The 24,881-nt window shown below is 42.9% G+C and overlaps 1 protein-coding gene across 1 annotated transcript in view; it reads left to right on the top strand.

Moving 5' to 3' along the window:
• The window catches only part of triob (trio Rho guanine nucleotide exchange factor b), a 114,587-nt gene extending 91,420 nt beyond the window's left edge, over positions 1 to 23,167 (top strand). The window contains 22 exon segments of the mRNA XM_086218971.1: positions 620 to 715; positions 1,002 to 1,147; positions 1,320 to 1,386; positions 1,476 to 1,579; positions 1,694 to 1,763; positions 2,666 to 2,755; positions 2,884 to 2,976; positions 3,068 to 3,118; positions 3,281 to 3,358; positions 14,517 to 14,708; positions 15,267 to 15,444; positions 15,593 to 16,479; positions 17,280 to 17,530; positions 17,618 to 17,747; positions 17,850 to 17,877; positions 18,235 to 18,397; positions 18,515 to 18,636; positions 18,762 to 18,840; positions 19,102 to 19,302; positions 19,379 to 19,517; positions 19,726 to 19,909; positions 20,080 to 23,167. Coding sequence (XP_086075097.1) covers positions 620 to 715; positions 1,002 to 1,147; positions 1,320 to 1,386; positions 1,476 to 1,579; positions 1,694 to 1,763; positions 2,666 to 2,755; positions 2,884 to 2,976; positions 3,068 to 3,118; positions 3,281 to 3,358; positions 14,517 to 14,708; positions 15,267 to 15,444; positions 15,593 to 16,479; positions 17,280 to 17,530; positions 17,618 to 17,747; positions 17,850 to 17,877; positions 18,235 to 18,397; positions 18,515 to 18,636; positions 18,762 to 18,840; positions 19,102 to 19,302; positions 19,379 to 19,517; positions 19,726 to 19,909; positions 20,080 to 20,504 — 3,774 coding nt within the window. The 3' untranslated portion in view covers positions 20,505 to 23,167.
• The last annotated feature ends 1,714 nt before the right edge of the window (positions 23,168 to 24,881 follow it).

Here is a 24,881-nt window from a genome sequence, read left to right as displayed (position 1 = left end):
CACGTTTCTCCCCTCAGCATTATGTCCATTTCTTTTTTGCCTCTCTTTTTTCTCAGTTTCTCTTTCTCTCCATATAAAACCCCTAAGATCTTTACTTCCCTTTCTTCTTGCCTTCTCCTTATATAATTGCCACCAAATAAATGTCTTGGAGTGTTATTATTTTCTTGTTGCTGAAGGGAATACTCCATTCACTTTTTTTCTGCAGTACACCCAACATGTTGTCTTCCCATTAAGTATGGCTGTTACAACTTCTGCTGCTTTGCCTGCCATGAACCTTTCATTCTTTTGAACCTTTCATGAACCTTTCATCCAGCAAGACTGTTTACAAGTTGTTTGACAAATCATAGTGCCAGTGCTAAAAACCCTTGCTCTTGATCTAAATCAACCCCTTAACCCCTGTTACCATCAAACTAGCATGAGAATGGCTCCAACTTGGCCCCTTTTTAACCCTTTTATAAGGGAGAGTGGGGTGATCTCGACCATGGTGAGCTTGATCACATACATAGACGGCACTAGTCTATATGACTCTTGAGAGCATGCAGCACTCTCCGGCTCTACATTTACATAAATATTGCCATACCTTGAGTTTTGAACTTTTTATTTTCTTTCTCTTTTTCAGTCTGTATCACGTCTGTCCACTCATCCTGGTAGCTCAGAGACTCCTAGTGCTGCCGAACTGGTCAGTGCCATTGAAGAGCTTGTGAAGAGTAAGATGGTGAGACAGGAATCTCTCACGCACATTTGCACATTTGCACATTTGCACACAGACTTATTCTGATGCACACACTTTTTTTTATTAACAGAGAATAGAATTATGGCTGACTAGTTATCTGTCAGTGATGACTCACTCCATGCCGGCTGTCCAATGTTTCGACAAAAGGGCACTGCACACGCTGATCAACATTCCCCATTATAAACACACATTACTGCTGGCCAGAATATAAACACATACCACACCAAAAGCATCACCTTTTTCATCTTGGTTACTTTTTCTCTTCCAGTCACTAGGGGACCGTCCCAGTTTTCTGCCAGTGGAGCAAGGTGACAGCTCTCCCTCCCTAAACCCCTCAGACAACTCCCTCCTCTCCTCCTCCTCACCTATCAGTGAGGTGGATGAGCACAAGTCCAGCTTCCTCAAGAGAAGACAGTGAGTGACAAGCCTGCATCTTGTGTTTTCATAAACTCAAGCCCAGTTTAACTTGTAAATCATATTTGTTCCTCAGTTGTGTGCTTGTATGGCATATTTCTGATGTTCAAACATAACTGAGTGCATTATATTTTTTTTTTATTACACGCTGACTATTTCTGTTTTCTGTCAGTTATGTGATGCTGGAGCTGGTGGAGACTGAGAGAGACTATGTCAGAGACCTGGGATCAGTAGTGGAGGTATTGAAGACATGAAAAAGTATCTTGGAAACAGCTTCCAGTTCAGTAATTGGTGAATATTTGCTTCATATCTTCTTCTCTGTCCTCAGGGTTACATGAGCAGAATGAAGGAGGAGGGTGTTCCAGATGACATGAGAGGAAAAGACAAGATGGTCTTTGGAAACATCCACCAGATCTATGACTGGCACAAGGAGTATGCAGTCTTTCCAATAGTCTGGCCTATGACTGGCTCATGAACATAAACAAAAATAATTGTTTCAGGCTGGGTTCTTAAAAATGACAGTTTCATGTCTTGATGTCTCTACAGTATTTTCCTGGGTGAGCTTGAGAAGTGTTTGGAGGATCCTGAGAGGCTTGCTTCTTTGTTTGTCAAACAGGTGAGATGTAATAAAAAAATATGCCAATTTTCTACTATGTTATAGCTATGGCATTATATTTTCGTGTAAATTAATATCCATTAAAGTCAAGCCCGTAACAAATGAGTTCACACAATGCTTTAAGCTCATGGTGGCCAGGTAAAACTCTCTGTATTTTAGACTAAATGGTATTCCTGTATGTAGACACCATGTGGTAATGAGGATGTTACAGTAATTGCAAATTCTCTATTGACAGAGCTGGCTACTTTGGGTGAGCCCTCATTTTACTTGACCTTAGATAAATAATTCAGTTGTGCGGCACTTATCGATGAGCCAAATGTTATCAGACCAAATGGATGAAATTCCAATTGTGAGACATGTTATGTTGTGGTGGTTGTGTGACTCTCCGAACAACTTATCCACAGTTTTCTATCAGAAACATTTACAGGGGAGTGGCTCATTGTCATTACAACTAACCAGTAAGAGGTTAACCCCCTTTAACTTGAATGTGGATGAATCAGTTAGTCTTGTGACTCGTCAAATTTGTAAATGTTAAGTCACACTAAATGGATCTCTGTGACTGTGAGAAGAGTCATTTTGTTGAAGTAGCACAGTGCTCTACAGAATCCATCCGTTGTTTTCATTGCTGAAACAGTTATAATGGAGTAGCGTACAAAGCGGCTTATGATGTAATATTTTGAAAAAAGTTCAAAATTTAAAGGATTCCATGCCCAATGTTATATCACTCCACTAAGGTTGGTGAGTATCACACACAAAGTTTCTATGTAATTCTGCTGACGGACTAAAACATAGACAAGGTTCCCTTTTTGTTGAAGGTAAAGGTAGATGTAAAAATGTACCATGCCACATTTCATTTCACTTTTAAAAGCTGCCTCTTTTCTCTGGGTTTGTTCGAATTATAGGAGCGGAGGCTACACATGTACATCGTGTACTGCCAGAACAAGCCTAAATCTGAGCACATTGTGTCAGAGTACATCGACACTTACTTTGAAGTAAGACTATCAAGCCACTCTGCACAACTTTATATACATACTTACTGCCCAGCCCTAAAACAAATGGTCTTCTTGTATTAAATGTCATCATTCCTCTGAGAGACAATAACATTCCTGTCTTTGACCAGGAGCTCAAGCAGCAATTGGGCCACAGGCTGCAGATCACTGATCTGCTCATCAAACCTGTCCAGCGTATAATGAAGTACCAGCTGCTACTGAAAGTAAGCTGATATCCAGCATTCAGGCTAATGAAATTATTGAGTATGTTTCTCAACAGCCAGTGTTTCTCAACCCATTTTAACTGCTTCCCAGGATCTTCTTAAAATTTCTAAGAAGGCTGGAGTAGATACAACAAACCTGGAGGTAAGACATTGTGCTGAAGCTTCTTCTCAAAGCAATATACTGAGATAAACTGTCAATCTATCATGTCTGTTATCATGGAACAGCTTGAGAATAAGATTAAAGGTCTCTGTTTCCTGATATTAGATGCTAAATTTTTGTGTTTACTTTCCCTCTTTCTGTTAGAAAGCTGTCGAGGTGATGTGTGTGGTCCCCAAGTGTTGCAATGACATGATGAATATAGGGCGCCTTCAAGGATTTGATGTAAGAGTGTGCTCATATGTTTCAATAACTTACCTGACTCAAATAATGCATAATCACCTTGAGTATGATCTAGTTTGGTAGACTTGGCCTCTATGGCTCTTGTGCTTAGGGATACCAGTTGTGCTCCCATGATGAGTGCTTCTGTGCTGTCTGTCAGCCCAGCATGTTTCAGCCTTTTGTCTTCTTGAAATCAGTCACTTCCTCAATATGGTGGTTATACATGCCTTGTAGGGGCCCATCCGTCGATGTCTGCTCCTCTCCCTCCTCACTTTCGTTGGGTTTCAGCTGTCTGAGGCATTCACTGAGCAGCTCATCCTGAGAGGCCATATTCTTAATGTACTCTTGGATTTCCCATGTTTCATGCTGGGCAGTGGCTCTGATGCTCACTAGTCACCATTTTCCCTCTTTCTGCCTAGTGTACAGCCTCAGGACTGGACTTAGGGTGAAACCCTCCATGCATGGAGAGGAGTTTTCTGGTCTTGACAGCTGTAGCCTCTATCTCCTCCCTTGGCCAGCTTATGTTTCCAGCGGGCTATCTGATGATTGGCAGTGCCTACATGTTGATGGCTCAGACCTTGTTCTTACCATTCAGCTGATGTCTCTGTACTTGTCTTACTCTTTGGAGGTATTTGGCAGTGGTTGACTTCCGTTACATGGTCCTGCATTAGAAGAGGTGAGATCGTGCATGGGGCATCAGTCAGCGGCTCCCCGTGATTTGTACTCCTACCTGAGAAATGCATTTGGTGAAAAACGCAGTACCACACAACTGTTGCAGTCCTTTTAGAACTGTAAACAAGCAGATGGGGAAGACCTCCCTGACTACTCCCATGCATTGTCCCAGATCTTAAGCTCTGTAGTGAAACAGTCATCAAATGTAATATCTAATGAGAAAACTGTGCTCAGGGATCAGTTAATCGAGGGTTTAAGAGATGCAGCCCTCCGGCATGATCTCAGAAAAATGGTTAGGGACGAACCAGACTCCAGCCTTCTGGATGTGAGGAGTGAAGCTTTCCTGTGGGAAATGGAGGACAGCAGGTCCCCCCATCCCAGGCTGTTAAAGAGTAGCGAAGCAAAGTCTGATGTTTCAGAAGTCCAATGCTCTACTGTTACAACAAACAATAACCAATGTACTGTGTTAGGTGATGTTCAAAGAGCAGTTGCCCATCAGGAAAAACAGCTGGCAGAACTAAGCAAAACACTCGCTGAGCTAGCCTGTGCTGTAAGTGAACTGAGTAAGTGTAATACTCAACATACCTTTCTAGAATCCAAGCCACGGGCTAGACTACAGCCAAAGTTCACACCTGATGGTCAGCCTATCTGCTTCAACTGTAAGGGTGTTGGTCACATTGTATGAATGTGTCCACAGGCCAAAAGGGAACACGATTCCTCTACACCTGGTCCCTCTGTAGAGCAGGAAAACTCGTACCCTCGGTTGTCATGAGCCAAACAACTCGAGGGGAAGCACCTGGCTCACCAAAAGAGACACCTGACAGGGGTAAAATCTTAGAACGTGCAGTTGGCGAATGCAAAACTGTTGAAGTGAAACAGTATCATGCCTGCTCGACACTGGTAGCATGGTCAGTACAATTTCTGAGAGTTTTTTCAGGGAACACTTGTCAGAAAAAAGGAGAAGGTATTCTTCCTGCATTTGAGTTGTTAAAGATCACTGCAGCCAATGGACTAGACTTGCCCTATGTAGGCTATGTGGAGCTTAATGTTGAAGCCCTGGGTCTGACTATCCCAGAGCAAAGTTTCTTGATAGTCAAAGATTCTGCTCACTCTCTCACTCTGTACCAGGTCTCATTGGGATGAATATTGTCAAAAAAATGTAAGGAGCTAGTACACACTGAGTTTGGCACCGCACTACAGGGTAAACTTAACTCTCACTGGAGGGAGGCTTTTCATCACCTTCAGGTAGCAAATGTAACAGACAGACTCTCCTTTGCTAGGGTAGCTGGTAAGGATATAGTACATGTGCCTGCTTCATCTGCAGCTACCGTCATGGCTAGGGGACTTAGGACTGTTGGTGAGAATGGCCCCTTACTTTGCTTGAGCCTGTAAATGCCCCTTTGCTGGGAGGTTTGGTGATTGTACCTACCTTAGTTTCATCTGAGAGTCACATTTTCCCAGTACAAGTCATGAACATGCCTGATGAAGAGATCTGGTTAAAGCCAAGGACTAGGTTGGGGGTTCTGACTCATGTAGACAGTGTAATAAGTGATGAGGTTTGTGAGGTACAGTTCAAGAGAATCTCAGCTGATACTGAGGAAGTTAGTGTTGACAAGCACCCTGACATGTCCGCAGATGTGCAGTCCATCCTGGACCAACTAAATGTAGATGGTAACCCAGAACAGCGCGCACAGCTGGCTTTGTTGCTGGAAAAGTACTCTTTCGTATTTGCAACAGAAGATGAGGATCTAGGGTACACTGACAAAGTGCAACATGAGATACATCTCACAGACAACATACCCGTGACACAACCATACAGACAAATCCCACCCACTCAGTACAGTGAAGTCAGAGAACACATTGGCAAGCTGTTGAAAAAAGGCGTCATCCAAGAGAGCGCCAGTGCTGATGTTTCGCCAATTGTGCTTGTGAGAAAGGCAGACGGTAGTCTGAGGTTATGTGTTGATTACAGAAAACTCAACTCAAAGACAAGACGTTATGCATTTCCTCTCCCAAGGATTGATGAGAGTTTTGATGCTCTGAGAGGAGCACAATTCTTTTCAACTATAGATCTGGGAAGCAGGTACCACCAGGTGGCCATGCATGGGAGAGATAGGGTAAAGACAGCGTTCGCTACACCGTTTGGCTTATACGAGTATGTGAGGATGCCTTTTGGTGTGTGTAACGGGCCAGCTACATTCCAGAGACTTATGCAAGTCAGTATGAATGATCGGATTTTCCAGATACTTCTGGTTTACCCAGATTATATCTTGGTGTTTTTTGAAACATTTGAGCAACATCTGGAGAGACTTGAAACTGTACTTAAGAGGCTGGCAGAGACTGGCCTTAAGGTTAAGTTGCAGAAGTGTGCTTTCCTACAGCAGTCAGTGAAGTTTCTGGGGCATCAGGTGTCAGCAGTAGGTGTAGGTACTGACCCCTCCAAGGTCTTTGCTGTTAAAAACTGGAAGGTTCCAGCCACTGTTAAAGAGCTGCAGTCATTTTTGGGTTTCTGTAGCTACTACAGTAGATTCATTCAAGGTTTCTCACAGATGGCTGGGCCTTTGCATGATCTAGTCAACAAATGTTCAGGTGTGAGAAAAACAGGAAAACTCGGTGACCAGTTTTGTGCAATGTGGACACCAGAGTGTGGCTCATTGTTTGAACACTTAAAAGAAAAACTGACTACTGCACCCATTTTGGGTTTTGCCGATTTCACACAACCCTTCATACTTGACACAGATGCCAGTCAGCATGGATTAGGTGCTGTATTGTGTCAGCAGCAGGGCGACACCAAATGAGTCATAGCCTACGCTAGCTGTAGACTACGACAGGCTGAGAAGAATGACCGCAATTACAGTAGTATGAAGTTAGAGTTGTTCGCCTTAAAGTGGGCAGTTGCTGAAAAATTCAGGGGTTACTTGCTTGGCTCAAAGTTTGTTGTCCTGACAGACAACAATCCTCTCTGCCACCTCCAGACAGCTAAGTTAGGTGCTTTAGAGCAGAGGTGAGTTGCACAACTGTCTGTTTTTGATTTTGACGCTAAGTACCATCCTGGTTCGAGCAATGCCGCCGCCGATACCCTCTCTTGGCAGGAGTTTGCAGGGGAGCCTGAAACAGATCCTGATGCAGATTTTGGCAATTGCATTTCAGTTTGTAGCCTGATTAGGTGAGGGACAGTTCTGGATCCTAGTCTTGTCACTCAGGGTCTTGAGTGTTACAGGGTGAGACAAATCCATGCTGTGGAGTCAGGGTCGGTTGATTTAAGTACAAGGCAAGGTAACACCTCAACTCTGCCAGGCAATACCAGGGAGGAGCTGATTTCAGAGCAGTGATCCCACCCTTAAAGCCTTCTGGACATTTTGGGAGCAGGGAAGGAGACCAAGCCCCAGAGAGAGAGCAGCCCTGTCTAGCCAAGTGAAAAGGCTGCTGAAACAGGGGAGCTGCATAAAGCAAAGGGAAGGTTTGTTGTACAGATTTGTCAAAGATCCACATCATGGCGAGCTGTGGCAGTTACTCGTGCCCTGTTGTTTGAGGGATCATGTGCTATAGAGTGTACACAACAGCATGGGACATCAGGGCATAGAACGCACTGTAAACTTGCTAAGGGAGAGATGTTTCTGGGTAGGGCTCTGTGAGGATGTTGAATGCTGGGTTAAAAACTGTGAAAGGTGCATTTTAACCAAGGTGCCTCAGCCAAAAATCCAGGCTCCCGTCAGGGCATTTCTGGCCTTCCGACCTCTAGAGGTTGTGGCTGTTGATTTTATTGTGTTAGAATCAGCTTCAGATGGACGTGAAAATGTCCTTGTTGTGACCGATGTATTCACAAAATTCACGGAAGCATATCCAACTAGGGACCAGAAAGCGGACACTACAGCTAAAGTGTTGCTCAGGGAGTGGTTCATGAAAGGGGGTCCCCGAGAGGCTTCACTCTGATCAAGGTAGAAATTTTGAGAGTAAAATGATATCAGAACTGTGCAAGCTGTATTGGGTTAAAAAGAATAGGACAACTCCATACAGGCCACAAGGAAACGCTCAGTGCGAAAGATACAATCGAACACTCCATGATTTGTGAAGGACACTTCCTCCGGAGAAAAAAAGGCATTGGCCAGAATATCTTCCTGAACTAGTGTATGCCTATAATGTCACCCCTCATTCTTCCACAGGGTACCCTATTATTTGCTTTTTGGGTTTCAGCCACATCTCCCAGTAGATGCACTGCTTGGGCGGGAGTGTGTGCCAGACAGGAAACAGGACTGGCTGTCTGTTCACCAGGAGAGACTCAGGCAGGCACATGAGAAAGCCAGAAGGCAGCTGAGCGAGTTGCACTACAAAATGACAAAGTGTATTGCCCTCCAGTAGACACTGGTCAGTTGGTCCTCCTGCGTCACAGACCCTTGGATAGACGTAAGATTCAAGACGCATGGAGTCCAATAGTCTACAAGGTAGTTGATATCCAAGGCACCACACACACTGTTGAACCTTTTGAGGGAGGTCCCATTAAGAGAGTTCATAGGTCAGAGTTGCAGCCTTGTGCAAAACCAGTTCCCAAACCCAGACTTAAGAATAGGGTGCAGCCCAGTACAGAGCCAGTGGCTGAAGATGTGCCAGAGTCACCTGGTTCTGATTTTGTGGTGGTTGAGGAAGTCTTTTCTCCCCAGCCTGTGCAAACAGCAACTCTACCTCATGTGGCAGACAGGGTCAATTTAAATGGTAAATGGTAAATGGACTCAATTTATATAGCGCTTTTCTACCTTAGCGGCACTCAAAGCGCTTTACAGTGTCATCTCATTCACCCATTCACACACGCACTCACACACTGATGGTGGAGGCTACCATGCAAGGCGCCAACCTACTCATCAGGAGCAATTATGGGTTCAGTATCTTGCTCAAGGACACTTCGACATGGTCACCGGGGTCGGGGATCGAACCAGCGACCCTTTGGTTACTAGACGACCACTCTACCCCTGAGCCATGCCACCCACTTTACCTTACACTTTACCTTACACTTTACCAATTTACCTATAGCCACACCTGCAGATGAGGGTGACAGTGTAGAAACCTTTGAAGGTCATACAGATGTGAGAAATGGTGACACAGAAATAGAATGTACAAACAGTGATGTGCACTCAGATGTAGGTGACAGCGACTTGCTCACCCCAGCAAACAGGGAAAGACAAATGTTAACAGGCAGAGCAAGAAGTAAAGCAGATGCACCAACACTTGCCATTAGGAAGAGCAAACGGGCAACTGCAGGTATGCAACCAAACCCATTCCACCTGCCTAGGTCAGCCTGTAATGCTGTCTCAGTCAGCACAGACTTGGTCTCCCAGGTTGTGACAAGCCTGGGTACTGCCCTCTTTGAGAAAGCATTGCAGGAAGCGTTTGAGTCAGTACATGTTTTGTAGTCACCGCGGACACTGACTATTTGCAGGGGAGTATGTAACCATGTGGTAAATCAAGTATTATTCACTGTTTCGTGTTGGTATAATTCCCCTAGTTAATTTAGTGTTAGTACATGTGTTATTTATTGTTTTCTTTCTGGTGTAATGTCCCCTAAACTTGAGAAACAGATTGAAAGTGCACTGTCACAGGCATGCTTGTTATTGCAGACTTTGGCCACAAGGCGGCAGTAATTGGTAATGTTATTGTTATCCCGCCATGAGCTCCAGAGTTATTCTTCCTGTTTTACGTGCAGACAACCCTAAGATGTGCAGAGTGGACGGTCCCGTCGTGTAAAGGAGTCGGCACTACTGAAGTTTGTTTCCTGGCATTTTGAAGGCTGGTCGCCGACCATGGTGTTCTGGAGTACATGGTAATTGACCATGTGTGGAGTTGTCCAATCTCTGGGAAGTCCCACGTGTGTTTAGTGAAGCTTACTGAAATCCAGTCCACTGCTGTATTTCATTTATTTATTTTTATTTATTTGTCTTTTCCATTTCTTTCTTTATTTGAAGAGCCACAAATGAGCTGTTCGCTCCCTTTGCCTGAGAAGTTGAGACACTCTTTTAAAGAATGACCTGTTGCAAATGTGGTCAGAAATAAATGTGGCGCTCAAAGAACCTCTGAAGTAAATGTGTCCTGTGTGGCATCTAATTCCACTCTACCAACAACACACGTAGACTTATCAACCTGATAGACTACTGTAACAGTCAGAGCAAGGATGCCATAATTGTCTCCCTAGATGCAGAAAAAGCATTCGACAGGGTAAATTGGAATTTTCTCCTCACCGCATTACAAAAGTTTGGGTTTGGAGATAACTTTGTAAACTGGATCAAAACATTTTACCGCACTCCCAGTGCTTGTGTCAGAACAAATGATCAAACTTCTCCAAGCTTCTCTCTCCAAAGAGGAACCAGACAGGGTTGTCCACATTCCCTTTCCCTTTTTGCTATATTCATAGAGCCACTTGCAGCTGCAGTCCGGCAAAACAAAAATATCAAGGGAATTGATACTACAAATGTGAACCATAAGATAAGCCTTTATGCTGATGATGTATTACTTTTCCTACGGAATGCACAATGATCTCTCCCTGAAACGATAGCACTCATTGACAAATTCTCAACCATTTCTGACTACTCAATTAATTGGAGCAAGTCAACTGTTCTTCCCATCAACTCAGGTTTCCAGAGTACGCTCGCCGCACCAGGCACTGGCCAGGAAACATTAAATACCTGGGCATCAACATCTCCGCCAAACTTTCTGACTTGACATGGCTAAATCATACTGTCTTAATTAAAGAAATAGAGGATGACCTCACCCGGTGGCGCACACTACCCATATCACTTATGGGAAGAATAGCAACAGTAAAAATGATGATCTTGCCAAAAATCAACTATGTTTTCTCGATGGTTCTGACCCAACCTCGGTTCAAAACACTCAACTCTAACATCTCCAAATTTCTCTGGAAAGCTAAACTACCACGTATAAGCTTAAAGACTTTACAAAAGAGTAAAGACTGTGGTGGCTTGGAACTACCAAATTTGTATAATTACTACTTGGCCAATAGGTTGCAATACATACTAAAATGGTTAAAACCAAACTCATTAGACCAAGCATGGCGCGTTATTGAACAAACATTCTGCAAAGAAATCCAAATCTCCCTTTTATCAGCCCTGTTATCAATCTCCACAGCTGCTTTAAGTATATTAGCATCAGCAACACCCTCATAGCCTGGTGGGAATTCTCAAAAGCAATGGGCTCTCGAACGCCCCTTGCAGGCTCACATCTATCTGGAACAATCCTGACATCCTGCAAAATAAAAAAAAAAAACAATACATTTTGCTGCATGGGCTGATAAAGGGATTAAAAATCTAGAGCATATCTTCCAAGACAAAGAATTCATAGAATTCAACCAAATTACAGGAAATTATGGTATTAACAAAAACAAATTTCTGGAATATCTTCAGCTCAAATCTATAATACAGGCACGGTTTGACCTTACCCAGTTGGACTTAGGGCTTCCACCTAGAATAACAGATTTTTTACAAATTTCACCCCCTAAGCTACTGTCTAAAATGAACTCAATAGTTTCAAACACAGAATTTATAATCTCTATTCCTTCCTCCAAATGGGAGAAAGATCTGTCGATCAATCCACACCCTAACTTTTAGATACAAATCTGCTCTCACACATTTAGAATGATTCGCAGTGGTAACCTACAATTAATAAATTACAAGGTTCTCCACAGAACACACTACACAGGACAAAGGATGTTCCAGATGGGCCTCACACAAACAAACATTTGTCCATATTGTGCAACTGGCTCACCAGACTGCTATCTGCATGCTATATGACTTTGTACACCTGTTAACAATTTTTGGCGGGGGGTTTGTAAAGACCTATCACGGTGGTTAGGGTACCCCATCCCCATCTCCCCCTCACTTTGTCTGTTAGGTGACCTCACTAATGTTAATATGGAAGTAAACAAATCCTGCATGCTCCTCACTGCTCTAAGCATCGCAAAGAAGGCCATCCTGATTAATTGGAAATCCAAGAACAACCTGAGCATTACTCAATATAGAAACCTTTTATTAGACCACATTTCCATGGAGAGAATGTCTGCTTGGGAGGAAAGTTGATTGTCAGAGTTTGAACAAATCTGGTCCCTGATAATTAAATCCATCACATAGTTTTGATGGGGGGGACTGGGCTTCGTGGCTCTGGCCCCGGGGCGGGTGGCTATGGACGCTGGGTACCTTGGGTGTCCGGTGGCTCGCTGGGCTGGTGGGCCCTGGGTTACTGTCTTCTGGGGCGGCTTTGGGTCTTGCCTGTTGAGGGATGGTGTGGGGGGCATGGGGGCGGCTTCCCCTATCATGGCAGCACCCTGTGGGATTGGGGGTTGGGGGTCCTTGGGCTGGGTCGGGGCCCGACCCGGCATGGGGGGTCCATTGCAGACCTGGGGGCCTGGCCGGTGCTCTTTGGGTGGGGGAGTCCTCCTCCCGGCGTGGTGGTTGGGCTGGGGTTGGTCGCGGGCCCTGCTGTTGTGCGGTGGATCGCTCGCTGCCAGTTTCACTAAGTCTGAGGTGCTCTGGACCGTATCAGCATCTATGGAGTATGGAGGAAGATGAGGGTATGATTGTTTTGTCCGGTGGTGGCAGTCCTGGGCGTGCGTGCCTTCGTCTGACCCCGGCGGGCAGGCTGGGCCTCTCGGGGGAGTGGGGAGTCCTGGCTGGCTGGCTGGTGGTGCCCTATAGCCTGAAGCCTGCCTGCTCTGGGGGGAGGGGGAGAACAGGGGATGGGTGGAGGGGATGGGGATCGTGGGTTGGGGGGTATAGCTCTGTACGGGGGCGGTGGGCGGGACCGGGGTCATCTCTGCCCCGTCTCTCTGTGGGTTGCTTCCAGGTGGGGGTTGCTGCTCCTATTCTTTCCTACGGGTCCTGGCATGGGTCGGGGGGGGGGGGGGGCTGGAGCCTATCCCAGCGGCTTTCAGGGGGGAGGCAGAGTACACCCTGGACAGGTCATCAGTCCATTGCAGGGCCAACATATATAGACAGACAACCATTCACACTGACATTCATACCTACGGTCAATTTAGAGTATCCAATTAGCCTAGTCCCCTTTTGCATGTCTTTGGACTGTGGGAAGAAGCCGGAGTGCCAGGAGAGAACCCACACAGGCACAGGGACAACATGCAAACTCCACACAGAAAGATTCTGTGCCTCGAGGACTCAAACCCAGAACCTTGCTGTGAGGCGACAGTGCTGACCGCTGCACCACCATGCCGCAGAATATATATACTGTATATATGTATGTGTGTGTGTGTGTGTGTGTGTGTGTGTGTGTGCGCGCGCGCGTGTATATATGTATATACATGTGTATATATTCAGCAAACTTTAAATGACACACACACACACACACATATATATATATATATATATATATATATATATATACACACACATTGTGTATTTGGATATGTATGTATGTATGTATGTGTGTATATATATATATATATATATATATATATATATATATATATATATATGTGTGTGTGTGTGTATGTGTGTATCTGTGTGTGTGTGTGTTGTGCAGCAAACATTAAATGAGTTTCTGCATTTTCAGTTTTTTCTTCTGCAATGGAGTCTTACATGGTGAACGTGCATACAGCCCATGGCACTTGGACAGCTCTTCTGATAATTCTTTTAACTCCTCTGTCAGAAATCTTGCAAGGAGCACCTGGTTGTGGCCAGTTTATTGTGAAATAATATTGTTTCCACTTCTGGATAACAGCCCAAACAGTGCTCACTGGAACATTCAGAAGATTAGAAATCCTTTTGTCACCAATGCCATCAGCTGCAATAAGGTTGTGAAGGTCTTGAGAGAGTTCTTTGCTTTTACCCATCAAGAGATGTTTCTCTTTGTGACACCTTGGCAATGAGATACCTTTTTATAGGACATCAGTTGGAACTGGACCAGCTGACACTGTATTAATTTGCTCTGACAAGGGGCAGGATTGCTTTCTAATTACTGACATATTTCAGCTGGTGTCTTGGGTTCCCGTACCTTTTTGTACCTCACTTTCTTCATGCATTCAGTACTTCTTCCCTGTGTCATTTTTTAACACATTACTTAATTTAGGTACATCTAAGGTTTGATTCCATTGCATGTGTGTGTTGCATGGATTGTGCCTGATCTGATGAAAATTTCATGTCAGTAGCACCTTTACAAATATATTTACTGAGAAAAATGGTGATGTGTTCAATATTTATTTTACCCGCTGTGTGTACACACACACACACACACACACACACACACACACACACACACACATATATACAGTGTATATCGAGAGAGAGCGAGAGAGTGAGTGAGAGAGATATAAAGATAAACCGCCACTAGGTGTCAGTGTGCACTTATCTGTGTAGATAAATATTGAAGCTGGATTTTTTCCTGTTTTTTAAAACTTACATAAATAAATAATAAATGCTTCTGCTCTGTTTTTATGAGAAAATGTCCTTTGGTCTCTTCTTTGCTCTACTTCTTTCTTCAGGGTAAAATCATAGCCCAGGGCAGATTGCTTCTCCAAGACACCTTTTTGGTTTCAGACCAGGATGGGGGACTTCTATCCAGACTGAAAGAAAGGAGAGTGTTCCTATTTGAGCAAATTGTTATATTTAGCGAGCCCCTGGACAAAAAGAAGGGCTTCTCCACTCCTGGCTACCTCTTCAAAAACAGCATCAAGGTTAGAGGATCTCCATAAAATGGCAGAAAGATACTCACACCCACAGCGCGATCTCGACCCTATTCATCAAAGACCGACGTTTGGTTTACTCCCTCTGGCATCCACAGCAAACGTTGAGGGTACCCCCTCTGCTTCACTTGACAATGTAGACAATTTGATAGATCTGAATGCAAATCTCTCATTTTTTGATTTTCACGAAAGGGGATTAGCTATCCAGGCAACAGAGTCTCACCCCTATTCCCCAACTCTAACCCTAACTACTCAAAGAATATTAGATTAGTAAGAAAATTGGACCAGACAGAATACAACATTTGTAGGACAGAGTCCTGCGTTGCTGGTTGAAATGGATGAGAGTGTTGGAGACACAACCATGTGACATAGAGGGGTACACTCAACATCGGCTGTGGACGTCAGGGGGAGTTGACCAAACGTCAGTCTTTGATGAATAGGGGTGACAACATGTAACACCTGCCATAAGCTAATGTCCCATCATTCCCCTCTGAACAATTAAATGCTCTCCTTCTTCTCTTTTCTACTGCTCCTGCTTCATAAATTCAGGTGAGCTGGTTGGGTGTAGAAGAAAATGCAGATGACCCCTGTAAGTTTACACTAACTTCCAGATCCTCCAGTGGTAGCCTGGAGAGGTACACCCTCCATTCAAACAGTCCAGGGGTTTGTCAAGTCTGGCTCCACCAGGTCAGTCAGATATTGGAGAACCAGCAGAATTTCCTCAATGGTAAGAGATTACTGCAGTTATTACAGCCAGCAAAACTCTATCAGCTTAGTCAGATAATAAGTGTCAGAATCTGATAGTCATAAATCATACATTTGCATGAGTGTATTTTTATGATTTACTTCTAAGTTCAATTTATTCACTTCCACAGCGCTAACATCCCCTATAGAGTACCAGAGGAACCATGTTGGTGTTGGTGGTCCTGGTGTTTCCCCCAACAGAAACAGCAGCACTAGTAATGCAGGCCTTCCAGGAGGCAGCAGCTCCACCAACCCCTCCAACATGGGAGGGGTAGGTGGCAGCAGTGGCTGTGGAGAGTCAGGGGGCAGCTCTTCTTCCCTGTGTGGCCCTTGCTCCAGACCCTCCAGGATTCCCCAGCCTTCCTCATGCCTCCCCCAGCCTGTACACCCCAAGGGGCCCGACAGATCAGCAGGTATGTGGTCCCCCTGCCACCCTCAGCCCCTTCCCTCTAACCCCCACTCAGACAGCACCTCCAGTTTGGAGCTGTTACACTTTGAGGTGGCCCAGATGAGGATGCTGGATGGTTGGCATGGAAGCATTAAAAGTAACAGGCTGTCAGGCACCCTGGAGGGGAGTTTTAGACAGGGTCTGGGAAACTATGAAGACACCCAGAAACACCACTCAACTGTGATACCACAAATGTCTATGACTCCTTTGAATCTGACCCTCAAAAGCCCCCATGTCAGGACAGTCCCCCCTCTGATTTCATCTCAGTCCCTTGGAGGAGGAGGAGATGGAGGAATAGGAGGAGGAAAGGAAGCTTTTACTTCAAGCAGCTTGGCTCATAAAGGCAACTCTCTCTGGGCTATGGTCCCAACAATGCGTCCCTCTCCAAATAGCTGGCCTCATTCCTTCTCCTACCTCAGTGACAGCGATGGAGGAGGTGACACTTTTGGCAAGGGGAGTCATGGGCTGCCCACTCATCTCCGACCCTCCACCAACAATAAGGATTTAGATCGCATGAGCACCTGCTCCTCCACCAGCAAGCATCCCATACATTCCACGCAGAGAACTGGGGTAAGATTCTGAGAGGAGGTCCAGGCTTCAGTGAAGCTACTCGCAGTCACTAACCCCTCCTCTCTGACTGGCTACCAGCCAGCCTGCCACTGCCACTGAGAATGGCTTGCAACAACGACTATGTTGTAGATTAATGGCTTCCTGAGTGCACTAACTTCACCAAGTATGTGAAAACAAGAATTTTCTGGGTTTTCCTCAGTGTACTAACAGTCTGGATCTAATTCACCGACACACTGCAAAGCTCATTTCTAAACTGCAGCCCATAGACACTAACATCACTAAATGACTCTATCAACTTCTTTTCTTGCTTTCATTCATTGTCGTAAACATGAATTCTCATACAAAATCATCAAGAACCTCTGCTCTGTCTCACGTATGAGAAGCACATTCCCATTGTGCCCTGTAAATCAAGTTAGCTGTCTTACTTTGGTTAACACAAAGGTCCTCATTACGGCATCTGTAATTGAGAGATCATACAGTAAGATATGCTTCACAGCTTCTCACAAATGGAGTACTCTCTGACATAGGAACTTGTTTGTCATCATTATATCTATATAATATTATCATATTAACAATCCATCTGCAGGATAAAAAGCTATTTACCTCCTTTGATGCATGCATTCACATTATTAGCGAAGTTGTAGGTTTGACTGACACTCAACTCAAACATTTGATTGATTGAAAGATACTGATATATTTACTGTACAGCCTAATTTTTGTGCATGTGTAGCATCTTTGTTTCCTAAATTTTATTGGACTCCTGACATTTTAAAACCTTAAGTTTTCTGATCCTCCAACAGAGTGAAAGCAGTAGCAGCAGCAGTTTGTCCACCATGTTGGTGACCCAGGACTACATGGCAGTGAAGGAGGATGAGATCAGCGTCATGCAGGATGAGGTGGTCCAAATGCTAGCCAGCAACCAGCAGAACATGTTCCTGGTCTACAGGTCAGCCAACGAGCACTGCCCTGCTGCTGAAGGCTGGATCCCTGGCTATGTATTAGGACATACCTCATCCTCCATTACCCCCGAACTTCCAGAAGGACCCATCAAGTAAGATTGAGGGACATTTCTCCTGTGATGAAAACAAGAGTAAATGTAAAAGTAAAAAAGCAATAAAATCTTTTCTCTTTGGTTTAGAAAATCATTATCATGGCATACAGCGCTTCGTATCTGCAGAAAGTCTGAGAAGAGAGATAAGGAAGGCAGGATGATGGAGAACGGCTATCATAAATCTCCAGGCAGTCTGGCCAGCAAAGTCTCTGTTAAGGTGGAGAGAGCTGAAAAGAGTTTAATGTATTTACTGTATTTGTTTTGTTTTTTGTTAAATTTGTGCAATAAATTTATATTTGTTTTCACTTTGTCATTATAGCTTCTAAATCCTAACCTCATCTGCAATGGTATGTATGTCTTTGTTAGTGTGTGTTATGAAGAAAATGTAAATGTTTTTAAGTGGGACAACATATTCTTTTTTTCTCATTTATTTGATTCTATTTATTCATTTCTTACAATTATTTGTTGTTTTTTTTCTTAATACATATTTGCATCTACTTTATCATTTGGTATCAATTCAACTAAAATGCTATGATTGTATATAACTTGTAGTACACTCCCTGCTTTGGGCTGTAGTCTGGTGGGTGGAATGGGTTTAAACTGCCAATATGTGACAATTGTATTTTGTTTGTATTTTTTGTAATAGAATGTTGTAAGAAAACAAGGAAAATGACTTTTTTTTTACCTTGCTTTTTCAATTCCAGCCCCTCCAGTGTTCCTTATCCCACTAAGCAATGCTGCATGTGAGAGTGGTGACAGTGTTACTCTGAGATGTAAAGTGTGTGGTCGACCCCAACCTACCATCACCTGGCGGGGGCCAGACAACAACACCCTCTACAATAACGGACAGTACAAAATCATTTGCAGGTGACAAGATACCTTTCAGTAGTTTGAAGTTCCTGTTTGATTGTAATTATCATTGCATAACAACTTTAAAGATGTGCAGTTTGGTAGTGATAAAAGATTCATTCTCTATTAACAAAGTGAGAGTGGAGAGGCATCTCTTTGTGTCCTGGGCGTGTCTGGAGAGGACGCTGGTGTATACACATGTGTCGCCACTAATGTAGCAGGTTCTGTCTCTGCCTGTGCAAGCCTCAGTATCTCAGGTGAGAGCCATCAAGGTCCAGATTTTTTTTAAATTGACCTTTTGCAAAGCTCAGTGTGGTACTTAAGAAAAAAAGAATGTGATGCTAAAGAAAAAAAAAGCTCTAAGCAGAATATTTATTCCCAGGAACCCAAAATGATGGCAGTGACATTTTATGGAAAACCAACTTTCAGTCCATCTACACAGAAATCAGTGAACTCGGAAGGTACCAACCCATAAATTTCAACTTTGATATATGACTATCAAGAGGGACTTCATTACCAAATGAAAACCATGAGATTCGCAACATGACTGATATCACTACCAGTGGCAGTGGATTTGTATGTATCTGAATGTGAAGATGACCATATAAATGGATATGAATTCAGGGAAATGCACAACAGACACTTTTTAAAGGAGAAAGTAAGGCATCTGCTGAAAGATTGCTGTAATGGTGACTGACAGCTGTTCTGGCCCTTCTCATTAGGGGACGTTTCTCAGTTGCCAAGCGGTGTGACCAACAAGGGAGCAAAAGTACAGTAGCAGTGAAATATGTCAACAAGAAGCTGTTGCATCAAGATCAGGTGCTGCAGGAGATCTGCCTCCTCCAGACTTTGGATCATCCCAACTTGGTCAAGTTGCTGGACACATATGAAACAGCCAACAGCTACATACTTGTACTAGAGTTGTAAGTATGAATGATGTTTATTCCATTGTTGTATGACATTTGTCCAAAGCTCTGTGTTATGGTTTGCTGTGTTCAGGGCAGACCAGGGACGTTTCCTGGACTATATAGTAAACTTGGGAAACTTGACTGAGGAAAAAGTGGCTCTGTACCTTAGAGATATTCTTGAAGCTCTCCAGTACCTTCACCAATGGAAGATAGCACACCTCGATCTCAAAGTAAATGCACATTCTACATAACCTAAACATCCACTCACCACATAGAAATATGTTTCCCTGGATATCTCTTTGATCTAAGACCTCATTTACATTGTGGGTTTACATGACCCAGATTTTTTGCTCATGTATGAATACAGAAAACAGGATCTGGGTATTAGGACCTGAAGTGTAAACGCAGTGTTAATGTCCTTTTTCCCTGTGCCGGCAGCCTGAGAACATTGTGGTGGAGCATGCATCTTCTCAGGCTGTGGTGAAGCTGACGGACTTTGGTGATGCTGTTAAACTAAACTCATCCTCCTACATCCATCCTCTTGCGGGTAGCCCAGAGTTCTCTGCTCCTGAGCTGGTTTTGGGTCAGCCTGCCTCTCTGATGTCTGACCTCTGGAGCTTAGGTCTGTGAAATATGACACATAATACAGAGTTAAATTACCCTGTACAATCACAGGAAGTAATACTACAGACAAACTATTGTGTAATGTAGTAATAATGATAGTCTGACAGCTATTTTATGTGGTGTTGTGCTGTTGGCATGCATGTAGCGTATTGATTGTCTCGTTTGCAGGGGTGGTGACCTATGTTGTGCTGAGTGGTGCCTCGCCTTTCCTGGATGAAAGTTTGGAGGAGACTTGTCTGAACATCTGCCGCCTTGACTTCAGCTTCCCCGAGGACTACTTTCAAGCTGTTAGTCCAGCTGCCAAGGACTTCATTGGCCTGCTGCTACAGGGCGATCCGGTGAGACGGCCCACTGCAGTGTCCTGCCTGCAGGAGTCCTGGCTCCAGCCTCAAGGCTCAACCAATAGAGACGCTGGACATGCCATCTTAAATCGCACACAGCCACCACAGTTGCTTCAATCTCAGGATCTCAGCTCATATCTTGACACTTCCAGACTCATTTCCTTCATCGAGAGACGTAAACACCAGAATGATGTTCGGGCCATTGGCACTATTAAAGCTTTCCTTGTCAGCCGCCTGCTCAACAACACCTGACAGGATAGCTTTCTCCACCATTCTCATGTGGCTGCTGCATTGGTTCAGTAGAGATGTCAAGAGCAGTGCCCCTGTTACCACCAGCACCATTTCCCTCACTGATCCAAAACATCCTGCTGCTGCTGAATGACTGACCTCTGCTGACAAAAACATCTTCTTCCCCATACCTTTTGGACAATGACATACTAGGTTTATGCCCCTCACAACAAATTAACTTTTGGAATCTGCATGAGATTTTCAACCTCGACTTAGCAGGTAGAAAACAAAACTTTCTCAACAAGCCAGCACAAAGTCTTGCTGTTTGGACAGTGTTACAAAGAAAATGTAATGTATAACAGGAGAAATTCAGGCTGCTTTCAGTTGAACACAAGAAAATGTTGTTTTTTTTGTAAGGAGAGCATATTACTTTTTGTAAGTGAAACCATGTACAGTTAAACAGAGAACTGTCTTTTTTAATACATTTTAGGAAAGAAAGGTTTGATAGTGAGTAGAAAGAAAAAAACAGTGATGTGGGAAGAAAGTTCTACTTCTCTAACAACAAAATGATGACTGAACCATGTTTTCCAGAAATACATTGTGGTTATTTTAAGTGCAATAGTTGTGTGATCTTTATGTCAACATTTCAGTTTGCGAAGTAGAAACAAACCTGAGCAAGCACTTGGCTAAGCTTCTCAGAATTCTACCTGCATTCGCCTCATTTGTATATAAAGTATTCCTGCCTTCCATTCTCATTTTGTAGAATTTAAATTAACAATCTATTTCATTATTTATTTTATTCATTAGTGAATCCATGCTGTTGGAGAGATGAGCCAGTCCTTCCAGAAAGATGTAGTATTATTGTGATTGTTGCAGGCAACAATCCCTGATTATGAGGCACATTTTCTTACAAAATGTGACAGAATATGTAGGATTTTTATGCAATGAAACTGCGAGAATTTGCAAAAACTGAGGGTGATTCCCCCATCACTCATTCCATTCAAAACCAATCATTCATTTCTAGTGACTTCCGATGATAACCAAGCATACTTCATCACAGAAAGTGCTGGGAGTAATTATTATGTTCTCTTCTTGTTTTATTTCAGACCTAAATAAACACATGGCTCAAACTTAAAAAAATGCTGATGAGTCAAACAAATTCCAAGTTTATTTTTGATGGCAAATCAGACTGATTTTCGGACTTAATCATGTCTTCTTCAGAGGGATTGCAGCTTTCCAATGATATCGCTTCACAACGCTCTTGATTTTTCAACTTTCTGTGAAGATATGTTCTTTTTTGCAATGAAAATGCGGAGATTATGGAATTATGCAAGCCCCACATATTTTGTGCATTTTGTGTGGAAATCAGCGAATTATGCGGCAAAGTGCGTGTCTGTGAAAAATGCGGCCCCCGCATAAATGTGCAGACTTTAGCTGATTATGCGTTTAATTATGTGATAGCATAACTGCATTTTTATGGAGGGACTGATGAGTCCCTGCAGCAGGCCTCTAGTAGAAATGTATGCTTCATCACTCCCATGCGCAATGTTGCCGCTCTAAAATGTGTGAAATTATTTATGAAGACTTGTGTTGTAGCTGTTTTCTTAAAAGGCATGTACGTACCAGTATCTGCAGTGGTTATCTGTATTGTGCTAAGTTCTCTTCTATATTAAGTATTAATAACTGCAAAACCCCAGGCGAGTGAAGGGTTTTTTTGGAGATGATGTATGAAATGTGTGTCTATAAAATACAGGCACTTATACTTTAACTTAGTCATTGTTAGTTTCATTTCTGTAACAAAACCAAAGTCAACAACGTTTTTTTTTTGTTTCCATGGCTTCCCATTTTAAGGTATGACAGACCATACTGAACCTAGACATATGAGTGTTTAAATAAGACCAGTTTCTCTTTATTTATTCTAGTAAGATATTGTTTGGTGGTTTAATTGCTGAGGGATGAGTTGTCTTTTTATTGTTTTTTGCTTTGTGTTTGTATTTTGTGGGTAGATATTGTTGTACTGTATGTTGCAAGTTTTTTTTTAGCATCTTTTATCATGTCCATCTACTTGGATGAATGTTGAAACAATTGTCTGGAAAGTTCTCATATTCTCAGTGAATTTTAATGATCAAGGATTCACCAGATTCTTGCACCAACAATATTCAAATATATCCCTTATGAATATCCATCAGTTTACACAGTTTGAGTTTTTCTTTTGTGCCAACTGATTTAGGAGGATGAAACTAACACTTTTTTGTACATTTTAATTAATTAATGATTAAGATGAAATGAAATTAATTATGTTCAGATGAATTGGTTTGTACAGATGGTCTCCCATTTGTATCATTTTAATTCAGTGTTGTGGAATCTGTGTTTCCCGAAACCCTGTTAATCTCTTAACAAAGAAAAAAATTCTCTAGAATTTATACAAGTATTACATGATTGTAGCAGTAAATGCTTTGTGGAATCACCATCTCTTTATGTCATGATGTAAAGATGTGCAGAGAGGGCTGGGATTTAAACATCATACAGAGTAACTGTCATATTTTAATTACCTATAGAAAAAGAGTAAGCAATGTCATTTGAATGTCTTATCATGACTTATTTCATTTTTACATGTGTATTTCTCTGTACAGAAGACTGTGTTTACATTTTACTACATGTAAATATTTTATTTTGTCCTGTGTTATTTTCCCATTAAAAATACAAGGAGCAACTTGTGCGCCTGAATCTCCATATAAATTTCATACACTTAATTGTTATTTCATGTTAAAATTGTTATTATCCATTTCCATACAAGGGGTGGTTGGGGGGCAAAAATAGGTGTGATTTAAACCAGAAGTGGATGTGACTTTTATATGGAAGTATGTTATTTGATGAATTGTCCATCCATCCATTGTCTTCCGCTTACTCCTATTAAGTGTCGCAGGGGGGCTGGAGCCTATCCCAGCAGCTTTTGGGCGAGAGGCGGGCGATACCCTGGACAGGTCGCCAGTCCATCGCAGGGCCAACATATATACACAGACAACCATTCACACTCACAGCCACGCCCTTGGCCAACTTAGAATATTCAATCAGCCTAGTCCCCATTTGCATGTCTTTGGACGGTGGGAAGAAGCCCGAGTACCTGGAGGGAACCTATGCAGGCACAGGGAGAACATGCAAACTTCACACAGAAAGATCCCGTGCCGAGCCAGGACTTGAACCTGGAACCTTCTTGCTGTGAGGCGACAGCGCTAACCACTGCACCACCGTGCAGCCCTATTTGCTGACTTGGTTTCAAGAAGTTAATAGGGATTTATCAGAAGTTGCTCCATTCATTATTTATTTGAAAATTATATTTAAAAGCTTTACATAAAGCATTCGACTAATGTTTCTGATCAGAAGACTAAGTATTAAGAGAAGAGCCAATTGAGCTTCTGCTGCCATGGAGTTATGGATTACCTTGTAATGTAGAGCAGCTTACTGCAAATTCAGTGTCAGTGTTTGACAAATTACTTTCTATGTCTCTTGTTATCCTTAATATATAAGTGTTTCAGTTAAAATAAAAAGTAGAATAAAATGAGTGTGTGTGTGTTCATGTGTGACCTTCCTGTCACATCCTGATTTGTCACTGTGCTGCCTTTCAGGCTTCGCCTGTAGCTTCTTCGGCTCCCTTCCAGACTCGCCAGAAACTCCATCCTCCTTCGCTGCATTACCACTCAAGACATTTTCCAATCTGCACCAAGTTTGTATGCTTTGCAAAAGAGACAAAATTGCAATGCATGCAACGACAAAGCTAACGCTTGACTCTGTGACATCAATGTTGTTTACCTCTCAGTGTTCCGGCGCATGTTTAAGTGAAATGACGTAAGTGCGATGACGTACGAGAGAGAAAAACACAGGCATGCAGCCCTTACAGCCGGAGTTCAAATTGTTGGGTGTAAACTCATTGGAGTGTGGTGCTAGATCTGCTGTACTTGGAAAGTGTCATAACATTGTGATTTGGCACTATACAAATAAAATTAAATTGACTTGCATTTGATGTCACAGTATCTTATTAATTATATTTGTTTATTAGAACCACAACATGGGTAGAGGCAACTTAAGGCCTGAGCAGGGTACACTAATCATCACATAAAAACAATGTCCTTGATTTGATTCAAGGCTTTTAAGTTCACATCTTTTGGGGAAATTCATGGCAAAAGCCATGACCAACCACGACAAGAAGGATGAAATTACAGGATGAAGACCTGTATATTTGATAACTATATCAACCGAGGTAACAGCGCTAACCACTGCACCACTCTAAAAACAAATACTGCATATTACTTAATTCAATCAGTGTAACATTTTCACACTGAGAAATATTGAGTAGATTTGAAAGCTCTCAAATCTGTTAAAACAAGAGTAATTAGTAAATTC

The sequence above is a fragment of the Aulostomus chinensis genome, chromosome 11 (genome assembly GCF_037954235.1).
Source record: "Aulostomus chinensis isolate RoL2024-O1b breed Wild chromosome 11, RoL_Achi_v1.0, whole genome shotgun sequence".
Taxonomy (NCBI): Eukaryota; Metazoa; Chordata; class Actinopteri; order Syngnathiformes; family Aulostomidae; genus Aulostomus; species Aulostomus chinensis.
This window is presented reverse-complemented; position numbering and strand designations above follow the sequence as displayed.